A 27,653-nucleotide genomic window follows, 5' to 3' on the forward strand; every position below is an offset into this window, starting at 1 on the left:
ATTTCTGGTGGGGGGCCTTGGGTCACGTGGCGCCAGCTCTGGAGGGGCTCTGGAGGTCAGCCATGTCTGTGTGACCGATGCCCAGTAAAAACCTGGGCACCTAGGCTCAGCTGCACTTCCCAGGCTGGCAACCCTCCGAGCCTGCTGTCACACGTCGTCGCCGTGAGAGTTAAGCGCCACTCTCACAGCTCTGCTGGGGGCGGACACTGGAGGCCCGAGCCTGGTGTCCCTTGGATGCTGCCCTGCACGCCTCTTTCCTTGGCTGACCTTGATCCGTGTCCTTTCATTGTGCTGCCCCATAACCATGAGAACAGCTTTTCCGAATTCTGTGAGTGCTTCTAGCAAACCCTCACATCTGAGGGTGGTCTCGGGGACCCCTGAAAGGCAGACTCTTCTCCTAAGTGGACAAGGCAGAGAAGGGAAGTTGAGGCAGAGAGGAAAAGATACTGCAAAAGCTCCGGCTGTTTGGTTGAACCGATACCAGAATTTCTGAAACGCCCGTAAGGGGAGCGGGGACTGGACGTTCAAGCACCCAAATGCCTTGCTCGCGTCGGGTGCATCACGGGTACGTTGGGCATTCGTTTTGCTTTTCAGGCGCATCACGCTTCCTTGTGTGCTATCCCGAGTGGACTGCCTCTCTCTCCTCACCCCAGCTCGCCTTCGAGTAGCTGTCACTCCCACTTCACGGATGGTGCGGCCAGTGTCCCAGGAAAGAGGCCACTTGCTTAACTTCTCCAGGACAGCGATGGACGGACAAGCATTCCAACCAGACCCATGGACTCCCAGGTATACGTTCCTTCTGCCTGTGGTTTGTTAATATCGAGAGGTGGGTGGGCAGGACTCAGATCACCAGGGCGTTTTCAATAATGAGAAGGTCTTTCCCTGGTCCTAGAGGCCATGTTTTTGGTTAATCTTTCCCCCCAGCTTTATTGACAGATCATCAGCGTTATAACACCGTGTAAGTTTAAGGTGCCTGACGTGTTGATTTTGATGCACTTGTATCTTGCACGATGGTTACCGCAGTAACGTTAGGTAACACCTCCAGCATGCACATAATTACTGTTTCTTTTTAGTGGTGAGCGCCTTCAAGACCTATGCTGTTGGCAACTTTCAAGTATATAATACAGTATTATTCACTGTAATCACCGTGCTGTGCATTAGATTCCCTAGGTCGGTCTTACTCGTCTTCTAACTGGAAGTTTGTAATCTTTTGACTGACAGCACCCCATTCCCCCCACCCCCTTTCCCCCCTAACCGTCTCTCTGTTTCTGGGAGTTTGGCTTTTTTTAGATTCCACATAGAAGTGAGATCTTAACGGCACTTGTCTTTCTCTGTCTGGCTTATTTCACTTAGCACAACGCCCTCAAGGTCTACTCACATGTTGTCACAAGCGGTGGGGTTTTTTTTGATTATTTCAAAGAGCACATCTCAGTTTGATATGGGCCGGTCCTGAGCCGCCCCTGGAGACGTGCTAGTCTCCCTTCTTATCTGCGAGAGCTGTCTCCACGCCTCCCGCAGGCGAGGAGATCTGGCTAGAGTGGATTTAAAGCTGATTTCTCAGGTTCTCGGCACTGCTGACATTGGGGGAACAGATCATTTTCTCTGGCGGGGGCTGTCGTGTGCATTCTATCTAGGGTGCTGAGTGATGTCCCTCGTCTCTGCCCACTGGGCACCAGCAGCCCCCACCTCCCCCCGGCCGTGACAACCAAAATGTCTCCAGGCATTGCAAGTGTCTCCTGAGAAGCAGAATATTCCCCAGTTGAGAACTGCTTGTTTAAGCGGTACACCCAGCGCCCAGACCTCTTTGGAGGGGACAGTGAGCGCAGGATGAGGTGGGGGTTCCACTCAGTGTTTGTCCTTCTGGCCTGACCAGCCAGGACCGGCAGGGCTCCCAGCCCCTGACAGTTTCCCTCTGCACACCTGGGCCCAGGCTCAACTTTCACGGAGCCCCAGGGGACCTAGGTGTTCCAGAGGCTGGCTGGTCCCCAGGTCCCCATGCTGGGCTCCAGGAAACCATAGTTGCCGTGGTGACTGCTGAGCTCTTGGGGTGAGGAACCAGCTGGTTGAGGGGCAAAAGATTCCAGTGCCTGGAGGAGCCAACCACATCCAGGGGCCGCCGTCTCCCCATTAGTGCTTGCAGACCGAGCAGAGGCGGCTTCAGCTCCCCAGGGGGGCCGGAGGGGACGGGGGGGGGGGCTGCGGGGCGCTGAGGGGGTGAGACCGATACCCCTCTCCAGATGGCCCTGCCCGGCTGTCCTCCCAAGAAGGCCACCTGGCCTCCGGCTTGAGGTCTCTGAATCCCAGGCCCTTCCCTGGGGAAGGGTCATCCAGGCAGACAGGCAGCATGAGCGTGGGTCCCCTCAGCCCGGGCACCCGCCGGCGGCTTCTCCAGGGTCTGGCAGGCCCCCTCCCGGCGCCTCGGTCCAGCAGTGTGGCCGTCTTCATCAGCGCCGCGATCTCAGGTAAAGGGCCGGGAAAGGCTGGGGGGCTAGAGGCAAGCAGGTACTCTTGGGGAGGGGCGAGGTGGCCAGGGCCTGGCTGGAGGGCTCCTCTAGGAGACCTGGATAAGAATGCAGCCTGGCCAGCGGCCCACGTGGGAACCAATGAGAAGGAGCCTCCTAGACCCTCTGTTTCCTCCTCGATAATCCAGGCTGAGACCCTGACTTGACAGGCTTGCTCCGAGTGGCAAATCTTATTGCAACTAACATTTATGATGAAGGTACGACGCGCTGTGTGCCAGGCTTCAAAAGTGTTAAGAGGGGCGCCTGGGTGGCTCAGTCGGTTGAGCGTCCGACTTCGGCTCCGGTCACGATCTCGCGGTTCGAGGGTTCGAGCCCCGCGTCGGGCTCTGCGCTGACAGCTCAGAGCCTGGAGCCTGCTTTGGACTCTGGGTCTCCCTCGCTCTCTGCCCCTCCCCCGTGTGCGCTCTGTGTCTCTCTCTCTCTCTCTCTCTCTCTCTCTCTCTCTCGAAAATAAACAAGCATTAAAAAAAATCAGAAAAAAAATTAAAAGTGTAAGAGCCTTGCCACCGCCCCCAAGACTTGCATGACCCGACTCTCCTCACCTCCCGTCTTGATCTTATATGGCCCTTCCCCACGTCCACATGCTGTAGTCACGCTGGGCTCCAACGGGTCTTGGAACCCTGGAAGCCCCAGGCCCCATAAACCAGAGTCATTTCTGTGCTTATTTAATGGGTGGCTTCCCTAAGCAGAGCCGTGAGCTCTGTGGGGGCAAAGACTACGTAAAGTAGCGTGTTGGCAAATATTTAATAGCCCGTGCCCCCCCAAATCTAAACAAGACGACATGAAACCAAAAGCACCACCGATTTGTGCTGTCCGCCAATTTCCATTGTGTGACTCCTCCCGCCGGGTCAATTTCCAGTCGCCGCCGTGACTTCTCTGAACGCAGAGTCAGGCAGAGATGTGGCAGTCATTCGCCGTTCTCTAAGATTTCCCCGATACAAAATCAATAGCCAGGACCAAATGCAAGAACAGAGCTCACAGCCAAATGCCAAAAAATAATTAGGAAGTTCGTTAAGCGCCTGACCCCTGATTTCAGCTCAGGTCATGACCTCACGGCTCGTGCGTTCCAGCCCCGCGTCGGGCTCTGCGCTGAGCGGGTGCGGAGCCTGCTTGGGATTCTCTCTCTCTCTGCCCCCTCCCCCGCTTGCTCTCTATCTCTCCCTCAAAATAAATAAAAATAAACTTAAAAATTAGGAAGGGATGAGTTTTGAGGATTTGCCGTCTCTGCTCTTTCCATCGTAAGTTTAGATCATTGGATTTTTCATGATGGCCACGTTAACGACTGGTTTACAAAGATTCCTGGAGATTTTAGCAGTCGCCCCCCACGCCCCCCCCCCCCCCCAGCCAGTAGGACTGCGTCATCCATGTATGTCTTGCTTGTCACTGTGCCCCGGATGCTTAGCAAGGTTCTAAGCAGAAAGCAACTTCCTAATAAATCCTCCGTGGGCAGATGTAAATGACCCGTGGAAAGGATTAGACAGGCACGGGAAGGCCATGGGGTAGGAGGCAGATCCAAGACTGACACCCAGGGATTGGGCAACCTCTTCATGCCAGTGGCTTTGGGAGCCCTTCCCTGAACACTCCAATGACCTCCCCCTGACCAGGTGGAGAGGACCAATGTTTCTTCAACATCTGTCTCGCACAAGGTGCTTTTACTTGTAAGATTCAATAGCTCGACCAACGCCTACTAAGCACTTGGGTCGAGTGCTAAGAAACCAGCCATGACCAAGATGAGCAGAGGCGCTTGACTTTGGGCAGCTCGCAGCCTTGCAAGGTAGAAGCATCACCCCCATTTTACAGAGCGGGAAACTGAGGATGGCCTGCCCCTTGGCTTCAGACCGCACAGTGAAGTCAGGGGCACCGAAAGGTCTCAGGGTCCAGGTTTTACCCTCGGTAGGGCTGCCGGAGTCTAGCAAAAGCGAAAAACCAGGACACCAGTGAAATGTGCATTTCAGATACACCGTGAATAATCCTCCAGTGTAGGTATTTCCCAAATAGTGCGTGACATGGGACAGACTTAGGCTAACAGATTATTCGTTGTGTATCTGAAATGCAGATTTGACTGGGTTTATCCCATGTGTACCTGTACCCAAACAGTGCAAGGAACAAGATATACTTGAGCTATTAAGTTTTTCACGGTTTACTGAAGCACAAATTCAGCTGGGCATCCTGTTTTTAATCTAGCGACCCCAGGCTGGGGGACCAATCATTCTGGTTAGCGGAGACAGAGGGGTTTCCTGGGATGTGGGATTTTTAGCACTAAGACCAGGAAAGTCCCTCTTTGGTTTGCCTCATGTCTATTATTATTATTTTTTTAATGTTTCTTTATTTATTTTCAGAGAGAGAGACAGAGAGGGAGAGAGAGCATGAACCGAGGAGGGGCGGAGAGAGATTGGGAGACAGAGAATCCCTCCCAGAGAGGGAGACAGGCTCCGCACTGTCAGCACCCAGAGCCCGACGCAGGGCTTGAACTCACGAACTACGAGATCATGACCTGAGCCAGAACCAAGAGTCGGCCGCGTAACCGACTGAGCCACCCAGGCGCCCCTGCCTCGCGCATTTTTGTATCTTTTAATTTGCCCCGTGGGGCCCCAGCCTTAGTGGGGGCAAAGGAGGCTGAAAGCACAGCCGTGGGGCAAGAAAGGGTCCTGGGTTCCTCCAACTGATGTCCTCTGTGCTCTTCCTTGCAGATATGGATGCCGAGAGAGAAGCCCTACAGAGCACCGCCTACCCCAAAGTGCAGAACTTCTGCCAAAAGCACGGTCTGATGTTCGAGGTAATTGCCCCCTCCCTGCCTCAGTTTCCCCGCACTGAAATTAGGGAACAGAGCTGTGCCACCCAGGCTGCCACATAGGACCTTTTGCTCCGGGGAGCTCCACGGGGGTGATGTACCCCGTGGCAATGGAAGTCCTCTAAACAGGCAGGGGGAGGGATTGTAGCCACAGGCACTGTGGTTAGAGCAGGAGGTGTGGCAGTGCCCTGGGACCCTGCTCCCTGGGCATGTCCCTTTACTGCCTTTTGGTGTCGGTCTGCCCTGCCCTCCTGGCCCTCCCTGCGCTGGGACAGCTTCAGGGGGAGTCTAAGAGGACCGTGGGGTGTTTGGGGGGCACACGGGAGTGGGCTGGGCCTTTTTCGGAAGCAATAATGGTGTGCCTGCCAGGCACGGTCACTGCAGACCCCAAACAGAGTCCCCTATGACTCTTAGCACCAATCCGGGGGTGGGAACGTTGCTACTCACATATTACCAACAGAGCGTCTTTGGAGTTGACACTGACTCCTTGCCATTTGTGACAGCGATCCGTCACATCAAAGGCCCTCTCGATTATATATAAACACACCATGGTTTATATGTCACTAAGAAAGAAACGGTGCTGGGACTCTGCCTGCCATGGATCATGAGACACAGCTCAATGGCAGAGGCTCTAAAAAGGAAAACACACACGCTGAGAACTGATGAAGGGCCTTTCATGTCCAGGCAGGTGCTATGTGACAAACGCTGTAAACAGCGTCGATGCCGGGGTGGGAGACAGCGGCCCGCAGCGCGGAAGGCTCTTGCCCAAGCCTGGTGGCTGTCCCTTTTCCCCCTCTGCATTCAGACACATTCAACACTAGCGTCCTTTTATCCTCGTGTTCCAGTTCGTTAGGAATTTCTGCGTCTTTCCCTCTGGCCAAAAGAAGTTAGGGAGGTATAAATAAAAACGTTAAAAAAAAAAAATTAAAAAAAAAAAAAAAAAAGGAAAATAAATAAAAACGTTAAAAAAAAAAATTAAAAAAAAAAAAAAAAAAAAAGAAGTTAGGGAGGGAGGAACATTCTGAGTCCCATTCCCCGCCCCCCCTGCCTCCCTATCGCAGCCTTTGCTGGCTTGGCTTTGCTACCCGAATTGAACCATTCCCCCCCGGCCCCCCTCAGGCAAGCAGGCAAAAGTGGACCTCAAGCGTGCGGTTGCTAGGGAGATCCTGCCAAGTTCGATGTCGGCCAAACTAAATACCCTTCGTTGCAAAGAAAGTTCTGAGAACAAGTGTGGACATGTCCTCATGACTGGCCGGCCATCCTGCCGGATGCCCCCCATCTGGGTCTGTCTGATGTCTTTCTCCTGGTTACACTGGGGTTACGGGCTTCATTCAAGTTCTTTCAATTCGTACATCCCCCTTTGGGGTGAGACTGTCAAAAATTATTGAAAGAAACTTTATGCCTTTGTCAAAGGGAATTGAAAAAAAAACTCACCCACTCTGCCACCTCCCTGACAAACCCACGCTTGTGATCTCCAGGTTGTCGATCTGAGGTGGGGTATTCGGAACACTGAGGCCACTGAGCACATGACCACAGAACTCTGCTTGGAGGAACTCGACCGGTGTCGGAAAACATCCACAGGGCCGGCTTTTGTTGTGAGTCTCTTGGGAGGGATGGGTTGGTGCTTACTTCTCATTCCAGCAGCAGTATGTGGCCCCTGCTCACTAGCCAAACCCATCAGTGGAGGAGAGATGGTACTTCTGCTCTAGTACCCAATTTCCATAGCCTGCCCACGGCAGACATTGCTAATCGATCACAGTACTCATCTTCCACAGAGCTAGCTGGGATGCAGACATTAGCAGCCAAGTGGAAGCAGCAGGTGAGTTGGAGAGCAGAGGGTTGGAGCCCAGAAGAACCTTGGGATTTGCTCTGGACCTTCCCCGCAGCTTTCCCAACTCATGCACTTTTGTGTGTGGAATCTGGGGACCCTGGAAAACCATACAGAGGATGGAAACCCACAGGATGTCGGGAATTTTTTTCTCCTCTGTGCCTCATGGTGTTGGGAATGGCCTCTGGGGCGCCATCTAGAGCCTGCCTCTGGGAAAACTTCTTCCCATGCCAGGTGGGGTCAATTTTTCCATGTTCCAGGGAATTTTCTCTCCACCCATCCCAACAGCACCCTCTCTGTCACTGAAATAAACCCCAGCTCACGATTAGTGGTTTAGGCTACAATCGGCAAATGTTATTCCACGGTCCTGATTTATCACACCGGCACGTTCCAGATACATTAAAGACGACATTTGAGCTCTCAAATCCTAGAGCAGGGGTCGGCCAACTACAGCCTAGGGGGCAAATCCGGCCCATTGCCTGCTTTTGTAAATAAAACTTTATTGGCGCTCAGCCACACTCCTTCCTTTGCGTAGCATCCAGGGCCACTTTCCAGCTGCGAACAGAGAGCTGAATACTTGTGACAGAGGCCACCTGGTCTGCAAAGCTGAAAAGATTGACTATCTGACCCTTTACAGAAAAAGTTTGTTGACCTCTGTCCTAAAAGGTAAAGAGGGGAAAAGTCTTGCCCAAGACATCTTAGTCACAAAGAAGCTTTGAACAATTCCAGAAAAATCCTCTGGAACCTCTCCTGGAGATAAAGGAGAATGTAGGTGAGGGTGGTCCCCATTATTAAAGCTGTTTTCTGGGGGCGCCTGGGTGGCTCAGTCAGTTAAGCAGCTGACGCTTGATCTCAGCTCAGGTCTTGACCTCAGGGTTGTGAGCTCAAACCTTACGCTGGGCTCCATGTGAGCCTACTTAAAAAAATAATAATTAAATACAATGAAATAAAAACTGTTTTCTAGGGAAATAAAGAGAAATGTATGAGACCTGCTTGGCTTTAGAATGGCACTGTCTAGGGCGGTAACCATGATCCACATGCCGCAAACTTTAAGGTGAAGAAATTAAAATTGGGGCACCTGGGTGGCTCAGTGGGTTAGGCGTCTGACTTCGGCCCCAAGCATGATCTCACAGTTCATGAGTTCGAGTCCCACGTCAGGTTCTGTGCTGACAGCTCAGAGCCTGGAGCCTGCTTCGGATTCTGTGTCTCCTACTCTCTCTGCCCCTCCCCCACTCTCTCTCTCTCTCTCTCTCTCTCTCTCTCAAAAATAAATATTCAAAAAAAAAAAGAAATTAAAATTGAGTCGAATTAAAATTTCAGTCCCTCAGTCCCACTGGCCGCGTTGCAGTGGCTTAGTAGCCACATGGGGTGGCTGGCCACCATATTGGACAACACAGAGGAGCATACTTCCAACATTGGCGGAGTTTCTAGTGTTGCCTTAGAGATTCGATCTCCCTAAAAGAAACTAAGTAAGACCTGGCCGACACATATGAGAAGCTTTCTTTATTATGTGTTAAGTTTCATGTGGACGGTCCGGCTTGCATTTTCAATCTTTTGCTCTATACCTTTCTTTGTATGTTGGTTCTGCTTTTTTTTTTTTCTTCTCCTGTTTTATTGAGATATTTTCTGCCATCCAGCATTGTGTAAGTTTCAGACGTACAGCATTAATGACTTGACTTACACAAATTGTAAAATGATGATCATAATAAGTTTAATTAATATCCATCATCTTATATAGATACAAAAAAAGAAAAAGAAAAAAATGGTTTATTTATCCTTGTGATGAGAACTTGTAGGATCTACTCTCTTAGCAACTTTCTTTTTTTTTCAATTTTTTAAATTAAAAAAAGTTTTTTTAATGTTTATTTTTGAGAGAGAGAGAGAGAGAGAGAATGAGCATGGGGAAGGGGCAGAGAGAGAGGGAGACAGAATCTGAAGCAGGCTCCAGGCTCTGAGCTGTTGGCATAGAGCCCAACACGGGGCTCAAACTCACGAACCGCGAGATCATGACCTGAGCCGAAGTCGGACGCTTAACCGACTGAGCCACCCGGGCGCCCCTCTTAGCAATTTCCAAACACACACGCCTCAGTGTTAAGTATGGTCCTCAGGCTATTCACTGCATCCCTGCTACTTGTTTACCTTATAAGCGGAAGCCTGTGCCCTTCGAGTCCCGATGCTTTAATTATCGTTGCTTAAAATGCATCCTAGTGTTTGGAGGCCTCTACCTTCCCTCTTCATACGTTCCCCACCCTCCACCAATCTTCCAATTTCGTTTTCCAAATGAGCCTGATGATTGATCATTTTGTGGCATTTCAAAAAAAGAAAAGAAAAGAAAAACTTTTTTTTTTTTCCTAAAGAAAAATGGGCGATGGGGGCAAAAAGAACTCCAGGAGGAATTCGATTTTGCAACCCCAGGTGCAGGCAGTAAAAGCACAACGCAGCTTCCAGGTGGCATGGGGGACGGGATGATGATCCCTGAGCTTTCCCCAGGCCCAACCGGCCTAGGGACCTTGCTCGTCCTTCCAGAAGGGATCCTTGGGCCGCCGGGGTGACCTCTACCCACTTCCGGCTTTCCTCCCAAACCGAGCATCTCCCCTCCGTCACCCAAGGGTCACGGCATCATTCTCCTTCAGTGGCTTCGCATGGGGGTCTTCCCGTGGAGATCAGGGCTGCACCAGGGGCCCTTGGAGAGGTGTCTCTCTAGCAAATAAGTCATTAGGCAGCACGAATAGCAGGAGTCAACTCCCCGTGGTACTTGCTTTAGAGGCTTAGTTCTCCTGGGCCACCAGCAGCTCCAGCACAGCAGCTCCGGAGAGCTGCTCCTGGTAGGTCCTGGCCTTTTTCCTTCAAGCTCTTCCTGTTCTGACTCTGGTCCCTCAGGCAGGAGAATTTTCCACCCTCTGCCTCCTTCCTAGGATCGGTGGTTTGTGGCTGGCCGGCGTCTCCAACTTCTCTCACTGCTCCAAGGCTGGCACTGCGGGAAAGTCCCCTGGAGAGTGGGCTCCCGTTCAACCTCCCTCCATCACAGACTCCATTTATCCAGGTTTCCTGGGTGCACATGCCTGGAATATTCTGGTACAACTCAGTGAAGGGGGGGGTGGTGACTGCTTCCATTTTATGATGAGGAAACTCAAGACTTGAGGCTCGAGGGCCTAGGCCTCCTCTAGCCTAATTCTCTAGCATTGCAGTTTGCACCTTCTGTTGGGGCAGAAAGAGGGGCTCCTGGGGTTCTCAGCATTCGGACCAAAGTCCTAGGGCCACATCACTCCCCACAAAATCTTGCCCACAGGGATGGCCTTATGTTTTACCACTGCCCCTCTTTGTTGGTATTTCAAGTACCTCCCCAACCCCAGCTTTCCTTCTCTGGGCTCTTTACCACACTTCCTGCCACAGGGCCTTTGCACATGCTGTTCCCTCTGGTTGCAAGGGGCTCTGCCCAGCGCACTCTTCCTTGTGTTTTGCTCTGCAGCTCAATCCTGAATTCTAAATAAAGACAGGATCCACCCTGCACGCTTGAGACCCATCTGCCCCCAGGACCACATCATAGCATGAGATTTTGGGCAGGGCCGACGGAGATCTTAGCTTTTGTCACGGCTCTATTTCTGGGGCAAGCCAGGGCCAACCTATAAGAAGCTGTAGTTTTCTCTCTCTCTGCCTGTCTCTTATAAGGACTCCTGGAATCACACTTGGGGCCCCGGTAATCCAGGAAAATCTCCCCAGCTCAAAATCCTTAACTTACTCACATCTACAAAGCCCTTTGTGTTCGCCACCGTCCTCCAGACAAATGGAACCGATAGGATATAGAGAGATACACATAAGAGGAGATTTATTAGAACTGGCTCACACTGTCGTGGAGGCCAAGAAGTCCTGCCATCTGCCATTTGCAAGCTGGCGAACCAGAAAAGCAGGCGGCGTAATTCAGTTGTCGGCCCGCGGCCTGAGAATCAGGGGGCTGAAGATTCCAAGTCATGATCTGAGTCCAAAAGCATGGGAACCAATGTCTACAGGCAGGGGAAGAAGGATGTCTCAGCTCAGGCAGAGAGAGGGAAACCTTTCCTCCTTTTTTTTTTTTTTTATTGGTCATATTTGGGCCCTTGGTGGACGGGATGAGGTGTTGGGGACGGCCATCTGTTTCACCCGTTTCACCAATTCAGTCTCCTCCAGGGACACCACCACCCCGGACACACTCAGAAATCGTATTTGACCAGCTATCTGGGTATCCCTTAGCCCAGTCAAACTGACACCTGAAATTAACCATCACAGCCCTTTTCCATACAAGGTGCATTCACAGGGTCCAGGGATTAGGGTTGGATATCTTTGGGGGCCATTGTTTAGCTTCCACAGAGGGTTTTCTTTCTTTTTTAATGTTTATTCATTAATTTTGAGAGAGATTGAAAGAGTGTGTGAGCGGGAGAGAGGCAGAGAGTGAGGGAGCGAGAGAGAGAATCGCCAGCAGCCTCTATGCTGTCAGTGCAGAGCCTGACACGGGGCTCGGTCCCACAAACCGTAAGATCACGACCTGAGCCGAAATCAAGAGTCGGGTGCTTAACCGACTGAGCCACCCGGGCACCCCCCACAGAAGGTTTTCCAGGAAAAGATTCCAAGATGGCTGACACGGGATCAGATTCAAAATTTACCTGCTGATGTCCCACGTCTCAGGTACCTTCACGTGCAGGTGCTCTAAGGCTCTGCCTGCACCTCTTACTGGACTTATCACCGTGGCACCACAGCCAGCCAGGCCCATCTTGGGGGGCTCAGAGTGTCTCACTCAGGGCCACCGAGCTAAGTGCCCATGCCGAGGGTTGAACGCGTGCCCCTCTCTCTGCCAGGCCCTTCTCGGTGACCAGTACGGCCCCTGTCCAGTCCCCACACTGATCGAGGAGAAGGAGTGGGAGGCTCTGAGGGCCCAGCTGACCTCCAAGCCACACGACCTGGAGTTGGTAGCTCAACACTTTCGGAGGGACGAGAACGCCGTGCCCCCTACCTATCTGCTGCAGGCCCCGGGCACCTCGGAGGCCTGTGGGCCCGAAGAGGCCACGCTGACCTCAGTGCTACGCTCTGGAGCCCAGGAGGCCCGGAGGCTGGGCCTCATCACCCAGGAGCAGTGGCATCGTTATCACTGGTCAGGTGAGGCCACTGGGACGCCCCCCTCAGGGTCCACAGGAGATGCCCCATGTTCAAATGTGCTCATTGTCCCAACACCACAGCCCGTACCTCTGTAAATGTCAAACCAGCCTAACTCCTGGATCCCTGGTTCTGGAAGGGGTTATTTGACTGATCCAAGAGTGCAGCCATGTTCTGGTTAATTCTCTGCCTCTTGGGACCCTCCTTTCTTCTCCTCCTCCAGCTCCTTCTCCCAGGGAGGCTCCTGGCTCTGGGGGAAGGCTTCTGAAATGACTTGCTATCCTGGTGTGTCCGAGACTTTCAGGGCTGAACCCAGATAGTCCTGGAAGATGTGAAACTGTGGATCACCTAATTTTAGCCCAACAGCCAGCCCCTGCTGGGGAGACTGGGTCCTCCAGCCCCCCTACGCCTGCCTCAGAGCTAGAAACCGAGGCACAGGAAGGGGTCTCCTTTGCCTGAGGTGGGGGATAGAGATTTGACCCGAGTCTATCGCCCCGCTCCCAGTTGGCCCCTTACTTCCCACCTCTAGCCTCCCCCTCTGGTTCTTCTATACTCTGCACTGGCTACCAGGAAGGTTTTTGTAAAAATGTAACGTTTTTACAAGCCATTTCCCCGCTGTTTGCTGTCAGCAAGAAACAGGTTTTATTATCATTCACAGGTCAGATGTGTCCATTTACAGCACCACGACTATTAAGCATGTCAATTTCTCGTACTAAAAATATTAAAAACATGAACTCATTTTATCCACATATTAAATATATGGATTTAGGGGCGCCCGGGTGGCTCAGTCAGTTAAGCGTCTGACTTCGGCTCAGGTCACGATCTCGCGGTCCGTGGGTTCGAGCCCCACGTCGGGCTCTGTGCTGACGGCTGGGAGCCTGGAGCCTGCTTCCGATTCTGTGTCTCCCTCTCTCTCTGCCCCTCCCCTGCTCATGCTCTGTCTCTCTCTCTCTCAAAAATAAATAAAACATTAAAAAATTTAAATATGTGGAATTATATTATGAACGTATTAAATATATTGATTTGTTTAAATATATTGAATATAGTAATTTATGTTAACGGTATTTTAATTTTACTAAAATATATTGATGACAATATATTATATTAATTCTAGTAATGACATGTCCATTTTTAAAAATAAACTTTTTTTTAAGTTTATTTATTTATTTTGAAAGAGAGAGAGAGAGTCAGGTAGGGGCAGAGAGAGAGGAGGAAAGAGAACCCCAAGCAGCCTCCATGCTGTCAGTGCAGAGCCCCCCATTCAGGGCTCAAACCCACGAGCCGAGATCATGACCTGAGCTGAGATCAACGGTTGGACACTTAACCAACCGAGCCATGCAGGCGCCCCTTGAAAATAAACTTTTAATATGGGTGTAATTTTAGATTTTCAGGAAAATTACAGTGTTATAAAGCTACAGAAATAGTACAGAGTCTCTGCATGTTCTTCACACAGATAAGTTAACATCTTATGTGACCACAGTACATTTTCAGGAATTAAGAAGTTAACATCGGTACATGATGATTAGCTAGTCTCCAGACTTTATGTAGATTTCCTCGGTTTTCCCATCAATGTTTTTCTGTCCCAGGATCCCGTCCAGGGACACGTGTCACATGTCAGTTTCCTCTGGACTGTGACAGTTTCTCAGCCTTTCCTTGTTTTTGATGACTTTGACCATTGTGAGGAGCGCTGGCCACATCTTTTGCAGAATGCCCCTCAATCTGGGCTTGTCTGGTGTTTTCTCGTGGTTAGACGGGGGCTATCGGTTTCTGGAAGGAAACCTATCCCCCTATCCCATCATATCAGGGGTACCTGATGCCCACCTGACATCACAGGTGATGCTAACCTGATACTTTAGTTAAGACTAGCAATGACGTATCAATTTTGAATACGCCATTTATGTGAATAATAATGTTAATGGCTACTGTTTATTGAGCATTTACTGTGTGGCTATCGCTTGCTTTATGACTCAAAGACAAATACGCTAATTGCTTTCATAGAGATATCTGCCATTGGGACTGTAATCAGCGTCTGGGGTCTCTGCTTCAGGGTGGGCCCGGACTTGCGGTTCAGCCTTGTCCTTTCCCAGCTGTATCGACTTCTAGCAGGTGCGCAGCCTCAGTTTCCTCATCTGTAAAATGGAACTAGTCAGAGGTAGTACATTACAGAACTGTGGTGGGGATCTTGTCCCCTGGTCTCCCCCCAGCCATGATCTCATTCAGTCAAACCTAGCCCATTAAGAATTTCCATTTGAGGGGTGGGTGCCTGGGTGGCTCAGTCGGTTAAGCGTCCAACTCTCGGTTTTCAGCTCAGGTCATGATCTCGTAGCTCATGAGATGGAGCCCTGCATCTGGCTCTGTGCTCACAGCTCAGAGCCTGCTTGGGATTCTCTCTCTCCCTCTCTCTCTTCCTTTCCCCCCACTTGTGCTCTCCCTCCCTTCAAAATAAACATTAAAAAATTTTTTTTAAGGAATCTCCGCTTGAAAGAATGAATAGAAACTCCTTGAAAGTAGCAGAAAACACAAATGCATGTTCACGCCAGCGTCTTCCCAGCATATTTCCAGGCACCTTGCGCAGCTTTCCTCTTTCCATCTTTTTTATTTTGAAGTAGAGAGCCACAGGAAGTTGCAAAAAAAAAAAAAAAGGCAGGAAGTAGCGCCCTGGATCCATTACCCAGTTTCCCCCAAAGTTAACACCTTGCAAAACTAAGGTACGATATGACGACCAAGAAGTGGACATTTTGACAACCAGGAAAAGCATCACTTTTACAGACGTGCATTTATGCGTGTGCACGTGTGCACATGTCTTTTGTCCTAAGAAATTGTATCACCTGTGTAGCTTTGAGTACCTGCCCCGGTCAATACGCAGGACTGTTTCCTCACTGCAGAGGTCCCTCCCACTACCCTTTGATTTATTGTTACTTGTTTAAGCTGATTTATTAGTTTTTATGTGTTTATTTATTTTTGAGAGAGAGACAGAGACAGGGACAGAGAGAGAGGGAGACACAGAATCCGAAGCAGGCTCCAGGCTCTGAGCTGTCGGCACAGAGATGATGCGGGGCCCGAACTCGTGAGCCGCGAGATCGTGACCCACGCCGAAATCAAGAGTCGGACTCTCACCCGACTGAGCCACCCCGTCTCCGCCACTACCCCTTCTAGAATCACACTCGCCCCTCCCCTCAACCCCCAGCCCCTGGCAACCGCTAATCCATCTCTGTCTCTAGAATTTGTCACTTCATCGGTGTTAGACAATGGGATCGCACAGTCCACAGTCTGTTGAGATTGGCTTTGCTGCTTCAGCGTAAGGTGCTCAGCTTCCCAACTATTTCGTAGAAATTCCCGACAACAGCCTCATCAAGGGTAAGCTAGTGCGTCCATGTTACAGGAGAGATGCCGTGAGTTGACCAAGGTCGCACAGCCCACAGGTGGCAGAGCAGACGGGCTGGGGTTGACTCCTGCTGAAATGTGTCCCGGAAGGACCCCATTTCCGGACTGGTAGTTGCCTTTGCCCCTGACCTCCATTCACAGGGCTGAGAGGAGAGGGGAGTGGTGTCCCTCCAAGGAGGACTTTTGAGTGGCTCTTGTCTCTGGCTCTGAGACTGCATCCTGTCTCCAAGGGCCTGACTCACTCAGCTGCAGAGACCTGGGAGCCTCTGCTGAGCCCAAGGTGGCTTAAAAAATAACTCCTCGGGTCTGAGTGCAGTTTCAAAACAGCGGCCTCCAAGGAGAAATCAGTGTCTGCTCTTGGTTCTGGAAAATACGGGTCCTGGGGCAGCTGCTGCAAGCTCTGGGACCGGGGTCGGCAAACCATGGCCCAAAGGCAAAATTTGGCCCGCCCACTTGTTTTTGTAAATAAAGTTTTATTGGAACACACTCAACTTAGTTTCTGCATGTCGTCGTGGCTGTTTTCACATTACAACAGCAGAGTCGAATCGTCGCAGCAGAGGCCATCCGACCTGTGAAGCCTAAAATATTTACTCTCTGACCCTTTACAGGAAAGCATGCTGACCTTTGCTCTCAGCCTCCCGGCTCATGAAAAACTTTCTCCCTGGCCTCCGTGGCTTTGCAGCAGCTTTGTGAAGCCTCAAATGCCCTGCCTGCCCCTCTCGGCCCAGGATAGACAGATATTCTCATTTGTCAGTCTATCCGTTATGTGTCCATTTTTTCACTAAGATTGGAATACCACTCCACAAAGGCAACGGAGACCTTTATGCATTTTCCTCACTGCGAGACGCCCCGGCATGGACAGTAGAGGCTGACACAAGTGGGAGCTCCCTAAATGTTTGTTGAATGAATGTGTGATGGAGGCACCCCCAACTGACAACATTGGATTCTTTTGATTGACGTGAAAGTCACGTAGCACGAAATTAACCATTTTAAAGTGAACAATTCAGTGCCCTCATAATATTGTGCAAGCACTACCTCTGTCTAGTTCCAGAACATTTCCATCACCCCCAAAGAAACTCCGTGTTCGTTAATGATCACTTGCTATCCCCTTCCCCCAGCCCCCCGGCAACCACCAGTCTGCCTTCTGTCTCCAGGATTTGTCTGTTCTGGACGTGTCATATAAATGGGATTACACAACAGGTGGCCTTTTGCGTCTGGCTTCTGTCGCTCAACACGATGTTTTCAAGGTTCATCCGAATCAGTGGTTCATTCCTTTCCATGGCTGAGTAAGAGTCAATTGTATGGATGGATCACGCTCTGTTTATCCATTCATCAATTTGACGGGCCCTTGGGTGGTTTCCACCTTTTGGCCACTGTGAATAATATTGCTGTGAGCATGGGTGTACATGTGCCTGTTTGTCTGTGTTTTCAGCTCTTTTGGGTCTCTTTGTAAGAGTGGGATTCCTACAGAAACCCCATATTTAACTTTTTGAGTTTGATGGTATTGTTTTATAGTCGGGCCACTTGTCACATACGATCTCTGTGCTGCCTACACCAAGGTTTCTTTGATTAATAATGACTAAATCAGGGGCACCTGAGTGGCTCAGTCGGTTAAGTGTCTGACTTCAGCTCACGATCTCACAGTTTGTGAGTTTGAGCCCCACATCGGGCTCTGTGCTGACAGCTTGGAGCCTGGAGTCTGCTTCCGATTCTGTGTCTCCCTCTCTCTGCCCCTCCCCTGCTCATGCCCTCTCTCTCTCTCTCAAAAATAAATAAACAACAACAACAAAAATAATGACTAAATCAGCACTATTCTTGGTGCGAGCCCCAGACCAGCAGTCTTAGCATCACCTGGGAGCTTTTTGGAAATGTGAGCTCGTGGGCCCCACCTGAACCTGCTGAATCAGAACTTCTGGAGGCAGACCCCAGCCGTATGGGTTTTTTGAGCCCCCGGGAGACTTTGGCAAACTGGAGTCCTCTGGCCAAATTTGGCCCACTGCTTGTTTTTGTAAATAAAGTTTTATTGGAACACATTTGAGGGCATTTGTAACCATATTATCTATGGTTACGCCAGGTGACTCCGGCACACGTTAAGCGTGAGAATCAATATCCGTACCCCCTGAATATGTCTCTCAAGTGTCTCCACTCAGGCCAGCTGATCACACAATGATGACCATGCTCTCTTCCCATCTCCCCCACTTTTTCAGTCATCGAGTGGGAGATAGACCGGGGCCTGTTGAGCTTGACGGATGGAGACCGGGGGGCAACCATCTTCTTGAGAGAGATCCAAGACCTCAACAAACACATCCTGGAAGACTGCGCCCTCAAGATGGTGGACCGGCTCCCAGATGGCTGCCTGGACACAGACGCCCAGAACCTTCTCCGTGGCCTCAAAGGACGCATTGCCGACGTGCAACCGGGAGTTCTCAGGGCTCACCACCTGCCGTGGAGCCGAGACCTGGTGAACCCTAAAAACAAGGCTCATGCTCGGTACCTGAAGGAGCTGGGGGAGCAGTTTGTGGCCAGGGCTAGCCACCAGGTCCTGGAGCACCTCCGGGAGCTGGAGGCGGGCAGGCAGGAGTTGGCGTGGCTCTATCAGGAGATCCGCCACCACCTGGGGCTGAGTGCCGAGGCCAATCGGACTTTCTGTGGGCGCCAGGAGCTCCTGGCCCAGCTGGGGCAGCGGCTCCAGCAGAGCGACAGCCACCCCCACTCTCCCCTGGTGCTCTTTGGGCCCCCAGGCATCGGAAAGACAGCTCTGATGTGCAAACTGGCGGAACAAATGCCAGGCCTGCTTGGCCGCAAAACGGTGACCGTCCTGCGGCTTCTGGGAGCGTCACAGATGAGCTCCGACGCCCGAGGCCTGCTCCAGAGCATCTGCGCCCAGGTGTGCCTGGCCTACGGGTTGCCCCTGCCCCCTGCCCAGGTCCTGGAGGCCCACGCCAGGGTGGTGCAGTTTTTCCACACCCTCCTCCACACCGTCTCCTGCCGCAACTTCGAGTCCCTTGTGATCCTGTTGGATTCCATGGACGATGTGGATTCCATCTGCCGCGCCCGGAGGGTCCCCTGGCTGCCTCCCAAATGCCCCCCGAGGATCCACCTTATCCTCTCAGCCTGCTCAGGGCGCCAGGGGATTCTAGACACCGTGCGACAGACGCTGACGGACCCGGAGGCCTACTGGGAGGTGAAACCCCTCTCCGGAAACCAAGGGCAAGAGATGATCCAGCTCCTGCTGGCCGCCTCGAGGAGGACGCTGAGCCCAGGGCAGAGGGAACTGCTCTGGGCCAGCCTCCCAGAGTGCGGGCACCCAGGGCGGCTGAGGCTGGCCTTCGAGGAGGCCCGGAAATGGGCCTCCTTCACCATACCTGCCCCCCTGGCCTCCACTGCCAAGGAAGCCATGCACCAACTGTGTGCCCGCCTGGAGCAGACACACGGGCAGGTCCTGGTGGCCCACGTGCTGGGCTACATCGCGTCTTCCCGGTAAGTCTCTGTTGTTTATGCCTTTGTTTAGTTATTGACACAGAATGCATGGCTTCTGATGGCTTAGAGCAGAGATTTGCTCCCTCACAGTTCCGGAGGCCAGAGTGTGAAGTCCAGGCGTCAGCAGGGCCACGCTCCCTCTGAGGGCGCCAGGGGAGAATCCGTTCTGGGCTCTTCTCTTAGTTCCTGGTGTTGCCAGCAACCCGTGGCCTGTAGACGCATCATGCCAACCTCTGCCTCCGCCTTCTCAGGGCCTCCTCCCTGGGTGTCTTTCTGTGTGACTTTTCCTCTTCCTGTAAGGACACCACTCACGGGCTCAGGGCCCACTCTGATCTCGTATGACCGCACTGTATGTTCATTCCTTCTCTACAGACTGTTTTCAAATAAGGTCCCGTTCACGGGCTCTAGGTGGGCGTGAACTTGGGGACACTATTCAACCCAGCACAATTCATGTATTAAAATGTTCACAGGTTTTTGGTTTTTTTTAAGTTTATTTATTTTGAGAGAGAGAGAGAGAGAGAGAGCATACGCATACACATGAGTGAGGGAGGGAGGGAGGGGCAGAGAGAAAGAAGGAAAGAGAGAATCCCAAGCAGGCTCTGTGCTGCCAGCATAGACCCCAATGTGGGGCTCGAACTCACCAACTGTGAGATCATGACTTGAGCCGAAACCAAGAGTCGGACACTCAACCGACGGAGCCACTGAGGGGCCCCTGAAGTTCACTCTTGTAACGCGTACAAGAGTTCAGTGGCATTTAGGACATTCACAGTGTGGTGCAACCACTATCCATCTCCAGAACATTCCCACCACCCCAAAGGGAAACCCCACCCCCATTAGCAGTCACTCCCCAGCCCCAGCCCCTGGCAGCCACCTACCTGCTTCCTGTCTCCATGGATCTGCCTATGGTATTTCTTTTGTACAGTTTTTACTTTGAAATACGTTGAAATTATAGACTAGTAGAGGAATTCCCGTAGTACAAAACAGTGCAAAAAATGCCCACACATCAGGGTTTCTCAGTCTTGGCACTGCCGATATTTGGGGCTGCATCATTGGTATGTGGGGGCCGTCCTATACACCATAGGAAGCTGCGCAGCATTCCTGGCCTTGACCTTGGATACTAGTAGTGCCCCCCAGCTGTGACAACCAAAAATGTCTCAGAGTATTGCCAAGAGTCCCCTGCAGGCAGAATAGGCCCTAGTTGAGAACTACTGCTGTATGCCCTTCCCCCAGAATCACAGATTTGCCACATCAGCTTTCTCTCTCCCTGTCTCCCTTCCTCTCTTCCTCTAGCTTACTATTATCTATCTATCTGTCCATGTGTCTATCTGTCCATGTGTCTATCTATCCGTCCATGTGTCTATCTATCTGTCCGTGTGTCTATCTATCTATCTATCTATCTATCCATGTGTCTATCTATCTATCCATCCGTCCATGTGTCTATTTATCCGTCCATGTGTCTATCTATCATCTATCCGTCCATGTGTCTATCTGTCCATGTGTCTATCTATCTATCTATCTATCTATCCGTCCATGTGTCTATCTATCTGTCCGTGTGTCTATCTATCTATCTATCTATCTATCTATCTATCCATGTGTCTATCCATCCGTCCATGTGTCTATCTATCCGTCCATGTGTCTATCTATCTATCTATCTATCATCTATCCGTCCATATGTCTATCTATCCGTCCATGTGTCTATCTATCTGTCCGTGTGTCTGTCTATCTATCTATCTATCTATCTATCTATCTACCTACCTACCTACCTATCTATCCATGTATCTATCTATCTATCTATCTATCTATCTATCTGTCCATCTGTGTGTCTATCTATCTATCTATCTATCTATCTATCTATCTATCTATCCGTCCATGCGTCTATCTATCTATCTATCTATCCATCCATCCATGCGTCTATCTATCTATCTATCTATCTATCCATCCATCCATGTGTCTATCTATCTATCTATCTATCTATCTATCTACCTATCTCAGTATCTAACTCAGTATCTATCTCCATATCTATCTATCTCTGTATCTATCTATCTACACACATATACACCCACACACACACAGAGTTTTTTCCCTGAGCCATTTGAGAATTTATTACAGGCATAATATCCCTTTACCCTTAAATATTTCACGTATTTCTTAAGAACAAGGACAGCCAGAACCCCACGTCACCACAGGACAAGTACAAGATTCAGGAAGTGTATCATAGATGCAATTATATTATTTAATACACAGTTTATAATGAAAATTTGCCAACTGTCTAAAAAATGTCCTCTATAGCTCCCCCCCCCCCCCACCTTGTCCCCAATCCAGGATCCCAACCAGGATCCTGTGTTGCACTTAGTCGTCAAGATTCTTTGGTCTCCTTTAATTTGGAACATTCCACCATCAGTCTTTGTCCTTTTGAAGAGTCCAGGTCAGGGGCGCCTGGGTGGCGCAGTCGGTTAAGCGTCCGACTTCAGCCAGGTCACGATCTCGCGGTCCGAGAGTTCGAGCCCCGCGTCAGGCTCTGGGCTGATGGCTCAGAGCCTGGAGCCTGTTTCCGATTCTGTGTCTCCCTCTCTCTCTGCCCCTCCCCTGTTCATGCTCTGTCTCTCTCTGTCGCAAAAATAAATAAACGTTGAAAAAAAAAATTAAAAAAAAATAAAAAATGAAGAGTCCAGGTCAGTTGTTTTGTAGATCAGCGCTCCTCCACCCTCAACGGGGGATAGGCACCTCAGTCCTTGTTTTCACAGAAAGAATTTGATTCAGCAGGTCTGGGGTGGGGCCTGGAATCCTGTGTTTCTCCCTGGCGACGCTGAAGCTGCTGGTCCAGGGACCACACCTGAGCTGGGGCAGTTTGTAGCGTGTTCCTCCACCTGGCTTGGTCTGATGTTTCCTCGTGATTACATTCAGGTTCAACCTGAGAGATACTCAGCCCTTCTTGGGCACGGATTATCTTTCCCATCGTAAATTTGCAAGCTCCTCTCTGTATTTAATAAGCAATACATGGGGAGATCTCCGAAAGACCTTTTTACAGCCAAATGCTCTGAGGGATTGACTACCAGCACGCATCTACCCTTAATCCCAAGCTTGTGGCGTGGGAATCCACAAGGAAGCAAATAGGAAAATCCAATTCAGTGTGTTTGTAGAGTTTGAAGGACAGAATGCTTAAAGGCGGAAAGTCTCAGGGCTGCACGCTGTGATGTCATGATGGTCAAGAGCAGGACAGAGGAGTATGTCTATCACACACACCCAGCAGCCAGACTCCAGCCCCCAGGAGAGTAGAACAGAGGCCAGCTGGCAGACACACAAGCAGAAAGCTTTGCCTTGATGCAAACGGCCGTCTGAAACACTCAAGCCCACTGTCAGAGGTGCCCGACAGAGAGGTCTCCCCTCTTCAGTTTCCTGGGCGATTTTTTCTTCTAGACCTTTGTTTGCCCTTTGCCCCAAATCAGTCAAGATGGCAGTGATCAGACCAGTGAGGGTCTGTTTGTTTTTTTGCCAGGCACAGAATCCCACTCTTGCTAGTGTGTAAGAAATAGGGCTTTATAAGGCCACAGGAAGAGCTCAGGGAATCCAGGGCCACCCAATTTCCAACTCCAGTGGGGCAAATCCCAGCTTTCATGTCACACCCCAGATTTTGTGACTGGTGCTTGCCACCCCCCCCCCCCCCCCAGCAGAGTGGAGGCTGGGCCTGCTTCTATAAGAATACAAAGACAGACTAGGGAATGTTCCAGAAATAAGTGGTGGGCCACCAGGCCAACCTGACACAGCAGTCTACACGGAGGAGGTGGGTTGTCATGGGAACCAGAAAGCCATGAGAGACAGAACGGACCTCTGGGTCTTCTCTGCCCATTGGCTTCTGTTCTGGACTCTTCCTTTGTCCTTCTCCCCCCCACCCCGCCCCCACCCCAGAACTTTCGCTTGCCTCAAGCTTCCATTGGCATCATTAGCTCCCATCTTAGAGAACTGGCAGCATCATACTGGCTCCTTCTGGAGTCCTGATTCCAAAATCTGGGGAGACAGAAATAATCGGCCTGCTTGGCCCCACGTCTGTCCTAATTAGCAAAGCCCCGTGGGGTGTAGGACCTGCCGTCCCAGGGGCAGGAGGTTTATGGAGGGAGGGTGCCTGCCAGGGCTGTGATTTCGGGACCTCTCACTGCATGAAAACAGGCCAGTGTGCTGTGATGGTTGAGAGCCTGGCCCTTGGAGCAGAGCTGAGTCCTTCTAGACCAGTGGAGATTCTGGGGAGATTCTGCCCCCAGGGGACACTGGGCCATGTGCAGGGACATTTCTGGTTGTCATAACTTGGCGGGGGGAGCTGCTGGCATCGAGTGAGTGGAGACCAGGGATGCCACTCAGCACCTTGCGGTGCACAGGACGGTCCCCACCGCAGACGATGATGGAGCCCCCGGTGTCGGCAGTGACGGGGCGAGAAACCCTGCCTTAGCATGAGAGAGACCCTGTCTGCTGTCTGTTTCCATCTGTCTCTCTTTTTTTTAATGTTTTTTTTTGAGAGGGAGAAAGAGAGAGCAGGAGAGGGGTAGAGGGAGAATGAGAGAGAGAATCCCATGCAGGCTCCACGCTGTCAACCCAGAGCCCAATGTGGGACTCGATCCCACGGCCATAAGATCACGACCTAAGCTGAAATCAATAGTCAGATCCTCAACTGACTGAGCCACCCAGGCTCCCCTCCAGCCACCTATCTATCTTCCTATCTATCTATCTATCTATCTATCTATCCATCATCTCTCGTTCTCTTTTTCTATATATATGTATGTACATATATAAACACACACACACACACACACACACACACACACACATATATATAAACTCCTCTCAGAGCACCCGAGTGGCTCAGTCAGCTAAGCATCCGACTCTTGATTTCGTTGGTTTGGGCTCAGGTCATGATCTCGAGGTTTGTGGGTTGGAGCCCCTCGTCAAGCTCTGCGGAGCCTGCTTGGGATTCTTGCTCTCCCTCTCTCTGCCCCTCCCCCACTTGTTTTCTCTCTCTCTCTCTCTCTCTCTCTCTCTCTCAAAATAAACAAACTTAAAAACCAATCTCCTCCATCTACCCATCTTCCTCTGTCTCTGTCATGCTACTGGCTTCTAATGGGTGGAGACCAGGGATGCTGCTAAATGTCCCACGGCACACAGAGCAGTACTCACGACAGAGAGTGATCCGACCCCAAATGTCAGCAGTGTGAGGCCGAGAAACACGGTGCCTTCTCCACGCCTCCTCGGTATAGCGCCTGGCATCCATTACTCTACCCGTGGCTTTCTGGGTCCTGTTCTAGACGTTTCAAGGAAATGCAATCATAAGATAGGTGGTTTTTTGTGACCGATTTCTTTCCCTTAGGGTTCTGTTTCCAAAGTTCATCTGTGCTGTAGCACGTTCAGGGCTCTGTTTCTTCACGTGGCCGAAGAATATTCTATTGTGTGGATACAACCCTGTCTCAGGGTTGCTGTAACAAAAAATACCATAGAATGGGAGGCTGCTTTTTTAATGTTTATTTATTTATTTTTGAGGGGGGGGGCACGGAGAGAGAATCCCAAGCAGGCTCCACGCTATCTGCACAGAGCCCGATGCGGGGCTCGAGCCCACAAACCTCAAGATCCTCTAAAAACCAAAGAAATCGGGGCGCCTGGGTGGCGCAGTCGGTTGAGCGTCCGACTTCAGCCAGGTCACGATCTCGCGGTCCAGGAGTTCGAGCCCCGCGTCAGGCTCTGGGCTGATGGCTCAGAGCCTGGAGCCTGTTTCCGATTCTGTGTCTCCCTCTCTCTCTGCCCCTCCCCCGTTCATGCTCTGTCTCTCTCTGTCCCAAAAATGAATAAACGTTGAAAAAAAAATTAAAAAAAAAAAAACACAAAGAAATCAAGGGTCGAACGCTCAACTGACTGAGCCACCCAGGCGCCCCTAGAGTTTGGGAGGAGCTTCTAAATTTATTTCTTACAGTTCTGGAGGCTGGAGAGTCCAAGGTTAAGGTGCCGACAGATACGGTGTCTGCTGAGAGCTCTCTCCCTGGTTCATCTTCTGGCTGTGTCCTCACATGGCAAGGGATAAGGGAGCTCTCGGGAGCATTAACCCCATTCATGGGGTTCCACGTTCATGACCCAATCACCTCCCACATGCCCTGCTCCCTAATACCGTCACCTTGGGGGATTAGGACCTCAACGTATGGATTTGCCCTAGAGACACATCCCCCGTCCACAGCAACCACATTTTGTTCATCCGCTCGTCCGTTCAAGGATATCTGGACCGTTTCTGCCTTCTGGCTGTCGTGAACCAGGCTGATCTGAACAAGCGTGTGCAAGTTGTGGTTTGAACACCTGTCTGGAGTGAGATTTGAAAACCATAAATCTGATTCCGTTTCTGCCCCGATTAACTCTTCCAAGGACTTCCCCTGGCTTTGAGGAAAGTATCCAAACTCCTTGCCAAGGCCTGCTGGATCTGGCTGCCTTCCACCCCCCCTGCCCCAGATCTCACGCCGGCCCCTTCCCTGCCACCTGACCCCAGCTCCAGTGGTGCCTTCTCAGAGCGACCCGCCTGCTCCCCGACCCCACTTACTGCTCTATTTCATGTGACATGGGTTGCGCTATTCTCTTCCTGGCAATCGGTGTTACCCAACCTCTCTGTGCTCTTTTCCTGTTATTTCCCACCTGGCTCTGGGAATGAGAAGACGAGCCATCCAACTCGAGGCTGAAAGGAGGGGACCCAAGCTTGATTTGTACTGAGGGTGTGTCAAAGAATGGGAAAGAAGCTTCTACCCTGAAGGAGGGGGTTTTCAGGAGGAGCCACAGGAGGGGTGCTATCAAGCGGACAGCCCCTCCCCCACCCCACCCCGGGTGTGGCTCCCAGGAATTCTGGTTTGGAGAAAACTGTCAAGACAAGAAAGTAGGTTGGGGGGGGGGGGCATGGCTTCACCTGCAGGGGGAGTGTGGAGTCGAGCCCCAGGGACATTCCAGCTGTGATCCTCAAAGATGATTGTGCTCGCAGAAGAGAGCCCAGGGGACGCCTCACCTTGTCGTATACTAGAGAACGCTACGTGAGCAGGTGTCTATACATATGAAGAATGTGGCAGGGGTTCTGATCGAAAGGAAGGCTTCGGGGCGCCTGGGGGGCTCAGTCGGTTGAGCATGCGACTTCGGCTCAGGTGATGGTCTCACGGTTCATGAGTTCGAGCCCCGCGTCGGGCTCTGTGCTGACGGCTCAGAGCCTGGAGCCTGCTTGGGATTCTGTGTCTCCCTCTCTCTCTCTGTCCCTCCCCCACTCGTGCTCTGTCTGTCTCTCTCAAAAATAAAAATAAACATTACAAAAATTAAAAAAAAAAAAAGAGAGAGCCAGGAAGACTTCCGATCCACATCAGAGAACGAAACCCGCACTCACACACGAGGTGTGTGTACCCCACAAGGTGCACCCAGAAGCCAGCCTGCCTCTTTCCCCTGCTCTGAGGGGAACCCTGTTGCCCTCCCAGAAGAAGCGTGCAGGCCAGTCTCCAACTCTTCCGGCCTGATGCTCTCGGGCGTCGGGAAGTCCTTCGGGTCCAGCACAAAAACTTCATCACCCACCCCCTTTAGGGCCGCTTCCTTCCTCTCGCTCTGTCCTTTCTCGGGCCAGGAAACACAGGCAAGGCTGGCGTGGGCACATGTGGTGCCTGCGTTGCCTTTCTAAATCACCTGTTGTCTCCCTCCCTATGCTGCCTGACTCATCTGAGGCTGGGGAGAGCCTGGTCCGTGGCTCTGTTAGGTGTGTGTGCAGAAGGAAAGGTCAGGAAGGTCTTCTGCGATGGGCACGGCTGTACCCGGGCACCGGTACCTGCTAGGCACCATCCAAATGCCGTCCCTCAGAGCGAACCTTTTGGGGACGGGCAGGATGTTGTGCAGACAGCTGGCCACGTCTCTCTCCCTCTCTGGGCTGCTGTGTCCCCCAGCCACAGGAGACAGCATGTTCCAGTGCCCGTCCCTCCTCCCGGCAGGCATGGGCTCTCAGAGGCAGAGCTGAAGGACGTCCTGTCCTTGGATGACGAGGTCCTGCAGGTGGTCTACCGGGACTGGACCCCGCCCAGCAAGGAGCTGCTGCGTTTTCCACCGCTGCTCTGGGTGAGGCTTCGCCGGGATCTGGGCCACTGCTTGGCCCGGCGGCCCGTGGACGGCTTCACGCTCCTGGCCATTGCCCACAGGTGGGTCTAGCATGGCAGTAGCGCTCTCTGGGTGCCCGAGAGCGAGGACTCGCGCCTCGGGTGCCTCCTTGTTCCAGATCCTTCTTCTAACCCCGGTCCCAGCGAACCAGCGCAGCATTCAAGGGTTTCCACATCACCGACTCGGACACAACTAAGTTGTTTTTGAAACTGAGGATCAGGTCACATAACACAAAATTCACCATTTTCAAGGGTACAAATTCAGTAACATTTAGTGCATCCACAATGTTGGGTAACCAGCCTCTCTAAACAGTTCCAGAACAATTCCATCCGCCCCCCAAAGGACACCTCGTTCCCATCAGCAGTCACTCCCTACTCCCCCAGCTCCTAGA

The 27,653-nt window shown here is 51.5% G+C and overlaps 1 protein-coding gene across 1 annotated transcript in view; it reads left to right on the plus strand.

Moving 5' to 3' along the window:
* Positions 1-726: 726 nt before the first annotated feature.
* Positions 727-27,653, plus strand: part of NWD1 (NACHT and WD repeat domain containing 1) — a 65,911-nt gene continuing 38,984 nt past the window's right edge. The window contains exons 1-6 of the mRNA XM_047849684.1: positions 727-786; positions 5,213-5,298; positions 6,792-6,908; positions 11,971-12,268; positions 17,857-19,129; positions 27,100-27,303. Of these exons, the coding sequence (XP_047705640.1) occupies positions 5,215-5,298; positions 6,792-6,908; positions 11,971-12,268; positions 17,857-19,129; positions 27,100-27,303 (1,976 nt within the window). The 5' untranslated portion in view covers positions 727-786; positions 5,213-5,214. The remainder of the gene's footprint in view (positions 787-5,212; positions 5,299-6,791; positions 6,909-11,970; positions 12,269-17,856; positions 19,130-27,099; positions 27,304-27,653) is intronic.

Source organism: Prionailurus viverrinus, chromosome A2, assembly GCF_022837055.1.
Source record: "Prionailurus viverrinus isolate Anna chromosome A2, UM_Priviv_1.0, whole genome shotgun sequence".
NCBI classification, from domain to species: domain Eukaryota; kingdom Metazoa; phylum Chordata; class Mammalia; order Carnivora; family Felidae; genus Prionailurus; species Prionailurus viverrinus.